At 24.4% G+C, this 9,001-nt stretch overlaps 1 protein-coding gene across 3 annotated transcripts in view; it reads right to left on the minus strand.

Moving 5' to 3' along the window:
• The window catches only part of LOC117172155 (adenylosuccinate lyase), a 64,766-nt gene that overhangs the window by 14,951 nt on the left and 40,814 nt on the right, over positions 1-9,001 (minus strand). For all 3 annotated transcript variants that reach the window (XM_033359959.1, XM_033359961.1, XM_033359960.1), the window contains exons 2-4: positions 7,603-7,806; positions 5,010-5,292; positions 2,367-2,518 (exon numbers count right to left, since the gene is read on the minus strand). In XM_033359959.1, coding sequence (XP_033215850.1) covers positions 2,367-2,518; positions 5,010-5,292; positions 7,603-7,806 — 639 coding nt within the window. The remainder of the gene's footprint in view (positions 1-2,366; positions 2,519-5,009; positions 5,293-7,602; positions 7,807-9,001) is intronic.

The raw sequence follows: 9,001 nt of genomic DNA on the forward strand, positions 1-9,001 counted from the left end.
TCCTGTAAAATCTCTTTAAATATCTTAAAATCTTCCAAATCCCATTAAAATCCCATAAAATCCATACAAATTCGTAAAAATTCTTGGGTATTACATAAAATCACTTGAAATTCTTTGAAGTCCAGTGACTTATTTTTAAACTCTTAATATATGCCTTGAAATCCTTCAAAACGTTCGAAAAATCTTGATATCGCCTGCAGTCTCGAAAATTCCATGAAAATCCCTTATAATTCTTTAAAATTCGTTGAAATCCCTTAAAATCTCTGAAAATATATTAACATCTTTTAAATTCCGTAAAATATTTCGAAACGTTACGAAAATCCTTCAAAACTTTTGAGATCTCTTTAAAACTCACTGAAATCTTTATGATCCTTATTATCCACTAAACTTTTAAAAGATTCCAATAAAATTTTGATATATTTCCATAATTTGAAGGCATTTCAACAGATTTCAAAGATTTTAGGTTTTTTTTCTTAATTCATGGGATTTTCAAGTAATTTCAATAATTTGAAGGGATTTTAAACATATTTAAATATATCACATGGTTTTTTAACATTCCAAGGAATTTTCAAGAGCTTTAGGAAGTTTCAAAGAATTTTAAAATATTTTAAAGAATTACAAATATTTCAGGGTATTTTAAATATATATGGTATATTTAAAACTTCAAAGGAATTTTAAAAAGCTTTGAAAAGTTTGAAGGAATTTCGTCAAGATTTCAAAGAATTTGAAATATTTTAGAGTATTTTAAACGATTTCAAGGCTATTTGAAAGATTTTACGGTATTTTAAAAGATTCCGAAGCTTCGAAATATTCAAGCTATAAAAAAAATTTGCAAGCAATTTCGATATATTTGACAGATATGAAAGGATTTAAATAAAATTTGCTGTTTTTTTTTAATTTCTTTAAATTTTAAATTATATGGAACAATTTTAGAGGACATATAAGGTTTTGAGATATTTCACAAGAAACCAAGGGATTTTATCAGATTTTCAACGATCTTCCACATTCATTTTTGATAATTTTGTAAATCTTTCTTAATCTTTTTGAATAATCACTTAAAATTATCTTTTCGAAATAAAATTCATTATAAATTTTCATAGGAAATGTTTTTTAATCTTCTCAAACCATTCCAAATTCTAACAAATCTTTTAAATTTTTTGTTCGAAATCTGCCAAAATCTATATTTTGGCGATACACGCACACACTTCGTTTAAATTATTTAAAATCATTTTAAATTTTAAATTGAATATTTTCAAAACTTCTAAACATTTCTTCATCTTCCTTGAATTTTTTTAAACATTAATATGTGTTCAATTGTTATTTTTACATTGAAAAGCAACAATTTTACTTACAAATTAAATTTTTTTGTCATATAACAATTAAGTTGTCACGTCAAAAATGGAGTTTTTAATATTTAACTATAATTATAGAGTTTAAATAAACAGTCAAATATTTCTAAATATTAAGTAAGTCTTATTTTTCTTAATTAAAAAAACTTCAAATTAAATGGTTTAAAAATGGAATATTTTAGACTGAAATAATATTTGAAATTTAATAAAAGCCTTTGTTTATGAATATATTATTTTGAAGTTATTTTAAAATTGGAAATAGTTTATAAAGTTTCAACCGGGCGTTTATATATTTAAATATTCTTTAAAAATTTTTGAAACTCTCTTAAATTTTCTACATTTACTGGAATTCTTCTAAATCCACTTAGTTATACTCAATCAAATGGATATTCAAACATTTATTATAGTTTTGTTTATTTTATTTTTAGTTAGTTATTAGTTATTTTTAGAATTTATTTTAGTTCTTGGACATTTCAACAAATCCTTTTCAATTCCCTCGAATTTATCTATGCTAATTTCATACTTGGGTACTAAATTAAACGAAATTTTGCATATATTTTTTAAATTACTTTCAATCACCTTGATTTTTTCAATTCACTTTAATTTTTGATGAATTTCATCAAATTCTTCTCAATTTCCTTAAATTCCTCTAAATTCACTCAACTTTTAAGTAAATCAATCGCATTTTTCGAGTCTTTCCAAGTCATTTGAATTCTTTTGAATTTAACTGGATTTCTTTTGGAGTATTATCAGTCGAATTCTTCTAAATTCTCTTAAATTTGAAACGAAAATAAATCACATTATTAATGATAAATAGTCACTTTTAGTCAATTTGGGTTAGAAATTAGTCACTTTTTTCAAGTAAATTTGGCTGAGAATAATAAATTTTAAATCAATAAATTTCAAAATTCTTTTATTCCATTTATAAAAGATTCTATTATTAAAATATCTTTAAATATTAATATTCCTGATTTTAAATTAATGGTTTTAATAAGGTAGAATTAGGAATTAATTTACCTTATGTACAGTTGCTCCAAGAGAACTTAGAACATTTATACATTCGACATCCACTTTTCTAGAATACGTTTGTCCTGTCACGGAATAATATTTTTCGAATCCAGCCATTTTTGTTACCAAGGAATCGAGTTGTTTGACTTTGTGACCATCTCCTTGAAAATAAATCATTAATTAATTTAAATTGCCTCAATGACACTTGAAGTTATATCTTTTAATTAAATTCAAATTAAAGAATATAGTAATACAGGGCGGTCGTTTTAATCGAGGATAAAAATTATGGAAATATTTGTAAATCCTTTAAAAATAAACTTTAAAATACCGACAAGTCCCTAGTTACTCCTTAAAAACGCTTGAAATCTTAGAAATCCTGTAAGATTTGTTGATAATCCTTAAACTCTTCCGAATTTTGTTTGAGAACCCTTCAACTCCTTTACAATCATTTAAAATCCTTTAAATGTTCTTAAATTTCTTTAAATCTCTGAAAAATCCTTTCAATTTTCTTATTTTTTTAAATTCATTCAAATCTTTTTAAATAACTTTTCAAAAATTCGCTTGAAATTCTTTAAGGCCAATAAAACTGTCTTAAAATGTTACAAAATAAATTGTAAATCCTTAAACCTTTTTGAATTATTTCTAAATTATTCTTAAATCGTTTAAAAAGAAACTTGAAGATTCCACCAAGTCCCTAGTAATTCCTTGAAATCACTTGAATTCTTAGAAATATCGTAAGATTCCTTGAAAATTCTTAAATTCCTCCGAAATTTTTTGAACTCCCTTCAAGTTTTTTGAAATAATTTGAAATATCGTAAAATTGACTAAAATTAATTTAAATCTTTTAAATCCAAAATCCTGTAAATTTTCTTAGGCTCCTTAATATACCTTGAAAATTCTTAAATCAATCAATTTCTTTAAATACCTTGAAAGCTCCTAAAATTCATTACATTTGTTTTAATAACTGTTTAATAACTCGCTTGACTTTCTTTAAAATCACTAAAACTCTCGTAAAATCTTATAAAATCTATTGCAAATTATTAAACCTTTTTGAACTATTTTTTGATTATTTTTAAATCCTTTAAAAAGAAACTTTAAGATTCCGAAAAGTCCCTAGTAATTCCTGAAAATCACTTGAATTATTATAAGTCCTTAAAGTCCTCCGAATTTTTTTGAACTCCCTTCAACTTCTTAGAAATCGTTGAAAAATTTTCAAAATTGACTAAAATTAGTTAAAATATCTTAAAATCCTTAAAGTTTTTTAGACTCCTTAAAATCACTTGAAAATCCTTAAATCATTGTATTTTTTAAATCCCTTGAAGTCTCTTAAAATTTATTAAAATCTTTTTAAATAACTTTTTAAATAGCTATACAATCTTTAAAATCACTATAATTTCAAAAATTTCTTGAAGTTTTTTTTTTAAATTATTATTATTATTATTTCAATGTTCTTTATACCTATAAATTTCTTTTGAAACGTTTTTAAATATTCTCTTAAATTAATTTTTTTTCAATGAAAAATCATTTAAAATTTTTGCGGGAATCTTAAAAAAATTATCATCTTGAAACCTTATAAAATCTTTACAAATGTACATTTTTTGCTTGGAAATGTTTTAACATTTACAATTATTTTTCAAACTTTTCAAAACATCTAAATATTTTTTTAAATGATTAGAGTGTTTTCATAAAATTTGTGTAAAATCTTGAAAAATTGCGTTTAAAGTTTCTAGATTATTATTTGACAATCTTGGAAATCCTTTTAAATCTTTTAAAATCTTAAATTAACATACAAATTAATTTTTTTTAATAGGACAGTCAAGCCATTCTATCTTAAAAAATTCAATTTAAAATTGTTCAGTTTTAAATATTTGATTTATAATTGTTCATTTCAAATATTTATCGATATTAAAACAATGCTGTTTTTCTTAAATAAAATTTTCTAAATTGTTTGGTTAAAAAATCGAATAATTCAGACTGAAACAATACTTTTAGAGAATTTAAACTCTCATAAAAAAGTTTAATTAAGAAACTAATAATTTGAAATTATTTAGAAACTGAAAATAGTTCATCAAGTTTTAAACGAATGTTTAAATGTGTTTAACGATTGAGGTTTTCGAATTCAAAAAGTTCAATTTTCAACGTTAAAATATTAAATTTAATTAAATTTCCAGTTGATCAATTAAAATTTTTTTATCTTAAAATTTTATTTTTGAACGCTTTTAATTTTTAATTCTTTGATTTTTCAAAACTGCATTTTAAAATTCTTCAAATTGAAAACGTACGCTTAAAAATTAAAACTGGAAATGGGAATTTTTTTAAAGTAAACGAGATTGTAGAATTACGCATTATATATTAAAATCGAACTTATTTCCAATTTAATTACGTCGGGTGTCCTGAAATTTGTGATATTTTAGGTGACCAGATAGATTTTTCCTCTATTCTAAAATTCCGCGTCAAAAAATAAAATCACTGTCATTTCACGGTTTCAAAAAATTCCTTCAACAAATTTTTAGTCGAGTTAAATATGACGGGAATTTATCCGGCTATATGGCCCTTTCTTGCCGATGGACACATATATTGTTCACAAATTAAAAAAAAAAAAATTAATAAAAATCAGCGGCTATTAGACAATCTATTCTGGAATGGCCCTACCATTAAACAATTGGAGAAATGAAGCCTGAGTTCCAGTAGTGCCTTTAACGCCCCGAAATCTGAGATCGTCTCTTGCTCGGCGAATTGCTCGCTCATCCATCAATAAATCGTGCATCCATAAAGTAGCTCTTTTGCCAACTGTTGTCAACTGAGCTGGTTGAAGATGAGTAAATCCCAAAGTTGGCAAGGAGCGATATTCCATTGCAAATTGCGAAAGCCGAGAAAGAACAGCTGCAAGTTTCGGTAAAAGAAGATTAAAGCCATTTCGCAGGACAATAAGATCCTGCAAACAGAAAAATACGAAATCAATTTCTGCTGAATGCAAAAAATAAATTTATTTATTTTTTGCAATGACATCCCTAATGAGAAGATATTAGTTTCTTATTTACTAATTTTTTATTTACTATTATTTTTATTAAATTACTTTTAATTTAATTTTCGTTTGTTTTTTTTTCAATTAAGAATTACTTTTTAATAAATCACAGAATCAAAATGAATCATAGAAATGACTGGAAAGGGGAAGGGGATCAACAGTACATGTCAATGATAAGAAGATTAGAGACTAAAGACTTTTGTTTTATTTTTTATTTCCTTTTATTTTTTTATAACTAATTTTTTTCCAATTAAAAACAAGTTTCAAATAAATCACAAAATGGAAATAAACATAGAAAAGACTGGACAAGAGTAAGGGATTAGTATTTACATTTAATGAAAGGAAAGTTAAACACATAAATACTTTTTTTTAATTTACTTGTATTTTTCTTAAATTAATTTTTATTTAATTTTTTTTCCCAATTAAAAATTACTTTTTCAATCAATCATAGAATAGAAATGAATCATAGAAAATACTTAAACGGGAAGAGAATCATTAGTACATCTCAATTAAAAGGAGAATTGAAAATCAATCACTTTTATTCACTCATTATTTTATTATTAAATAAAACGGGGCATGGGATCAGTAGTTCATGTCAATGAAAAAGAAAATTAAAAACGAAAGACTTTTATTTGATTTTTTTTATAATTTATTTTTTTCTAATTAAAAACTACATTAAAATAAATTATAAAATAGAAATAAATCAGATGAAAAACTAGATATGGAAAAAGAATTAATTAGTTACATGACAAAGAAAAGGAAAATGAAATACTAAAGACTTTTATTTCTTATTTACTTTTATTTACATCCATTTTTCTTAAATTATAATGTTTTCAATTAAAAATTTCCTTTAACAAATCACAGAATGAAAATGAATCATAAAAAAGACTGGAAAGGGGAAGAAGACCAATAGTACGTCTCAATAAAAAGGAGAATTGAAGATCAATTACTTATTTATTATTTTTTGTATTTAATATAATTTTTTATTATATAAAACTGGGAAATGAAATCGGCAGTACATCTCAATTAATAGGAGAATTGAAAATCAATTACTTTCATTTATTCATTATTTTTTTATTGGAGTTTACAAGGAAAGGAGATAAGCATTCAATATCAATACAAAAATTGAATACTAAAGATGTTTATTAAAATTATTTATAATTATTTTTTTTTCTAACTATAAGCTCTTTTCCCATAAATCATAGAATATAAATTAATCGTACAACAGAAATGAGTCACGGAAGAGAAATGAATCATAGAATAGAAGTGAATCATACAAAAGAGTGAATATGAGGGGATTAGAACTTACTCATTAATGAAAAGGAGAATTAAAGATCGAAGAATGTTATTTATTAATTTTTTTTATTTACTTTTTCTTTTAAATTTATTAGAAATAGGGAAAAGGGATCAGTAGTTCATGTCAAAGAAAATGAAAAAATTAAGACTTTTATTAAAATCGTATTTACTTTTATTTTGTATATTTTCATTTCATTCCATTTTCTTTTCAATTAAAAAGTACTTTTAAATCAATCATAGAATAGAAATAAATCATAGAAAAGACTGGAAAGGGGAAAGGAATCAGTACTAATTTCAATGAAAAGCATAATTAAAGACGAAAGATTTTTTTTCCTTACATTTTTTTATTTAATAAACAGGGGGAAAGTAGTTGTCAGTAGTACATGTCAATGAAAAGGAAAATTAAAGACTAAAGATTTTTATTTTATTTACTTTTCTTTTTATAATTCTTATTATTTTTAATTTCGTTCCAATTAAAAACTAATTTCAACTAAATCATAGAACAGAAATGATTCCTAAAAAATACTGGAAAGGGAAAGGGGATCAGTAATAATGGAAAGACTTACTTAACATCTTCATAGGCTAAGAAAACCTTTTTACAGGCGCGCGGCGCCTACTTTGACTAATTTGTTAATTTGATTTAATGCTTCAATTGAATAAAAAAGTAATCAATTTAATAAAATATTCTTTATTAAATAAAAGTAGTAATAATTGAGGTAATAATAAAAATAATATAAAAATAATAAAATAAATAAAAATAAACTTGAGGTAATAATTCGGCATTTGGAGAAATATGACTTATATATAAAATTATATAAAACACAGGAGAATTTTTCAAATTTAATTGGATGCATTTTGAAATTTCAAAGAGATTTAATTCAACTTTTGTATAAAAATAAAGATTTAAGAATTCACGATACTTACAGTGTTATCCCCTACATAACAACTGGTGGCGCCAAGGTGGATAATTGGTGCAGCCTTTGGACACTGGTTTCCAAAAACGTGAACATGAGCCATAACGTCATGTCTTGTCAATTTTTCTTCTTTCGCTGCAGCCTCAAAATCGATGTCTTTAATGTGGGTCTCCATTTCTGCAATCTGATCAGGAGTTATGGAAAGCCCTAATTCCTAAAGAAAAAATTATATTAGATACCAATTTACAAATATCAAATATTTTTTTAATCAGAATTTTGTATCCTCATGCAACACGCCATTCTTCTTCTATTTTGTCAATTTAATTAAATTTGCAGTGATTTTCCAGAGATTGTAACATTTGGCACAGACAAAAAGTTTAATTTTGCTTTTCGTACTTAAAATTTCAAATTATTTCCGAATTCTCCCACCATTAGAAGAAGAAAGGATGGCAGAATCTGAAAAAGTGATCAGACTTGTGAATATATTATCACTTTGGAAAGAAGGAGAAAATTTTTTCTAACATTTTATTAAATTTATTTGAAAGTTTTTATTTTACACATCTGAACGTTTGAGTGTTTGGAAATTCTTAATCTTTGGAGGCTTTAAAAATGAAAATTTCAAAAGAGAAATACTTTGACTTTCTCAATTTCAAAATTTTAATGGTTTAGCTTTCTAATTTTAAATTAAAAACATGCTACAAATTATTTCTTGATTAAAGATGTTAAAAATGAAAATGTTTGAATGTTAAAACCTATTAGGTTAAAGTATTCAAATTGGAATACATTGCAGTTTTGTACCTTTAAAGGTTTGAAGATCAAGAATTTAATGATTGGTTTAATTTTCTGAATTTACAAATTTAAAAATTGGATGATGAAAATGCGATGATTCATTCATTTATGAATTTTTTTAAGTTGGCAGTTTTGGATATTGAAATTAAAAACATTTTCTAAAAAAAACCTTAAATTTTGAATCTTTGGATGTTAAAGCATATAATAATAGAGTCAGGAACTTTCTGTAAGAACATGTAAGAACCACTTTAAAGAACTTTCAAGAATAATCAGGGCACCTGGTCTCCGGTCATGGTCGTAAACGTTGGTAAAAAGCTGTGAGACCCAAATATCTCCACTAGCAAAGTTTTTTTTCTAGGGTAAAGTGGTTTAGTTGTTATAGTTGTAAAAACATACCCCATTATTAAGCGTCATAGGGCCCCAAAGAAAACCCTTAAGTGAAAAATTGAGGTTCTCGAGTTTTTGACGCTAATTATGATTTCTGTTGCGCTTTTTAAAATAAAAATTGTTTGAAATACATAAGTATTACTTTCCATTGATATTTAATTATTTTCATAAATTTTTAAAACAACTGATTATTGTAAAATGATTTATGAAACAAATCAATCCTTTCTTCGACC

The sequence above is a fragment of the Belonocnema kinseyi genome, chromosome 4, assembly GCF_010883055.1.
Source record: "Belonocnema kinseyi isolate 2016_QV_RU_SX_M_011 chromosome 4, B_treatae_v1, whole genome shotgun sequence".
Taxonomy (NCBI): Eukaryota; Metazoa; Arthropoda; class Insecta; order Hymenoptera; family Cynipidae; genus Belonocnema; species Belonocnema kinseyi.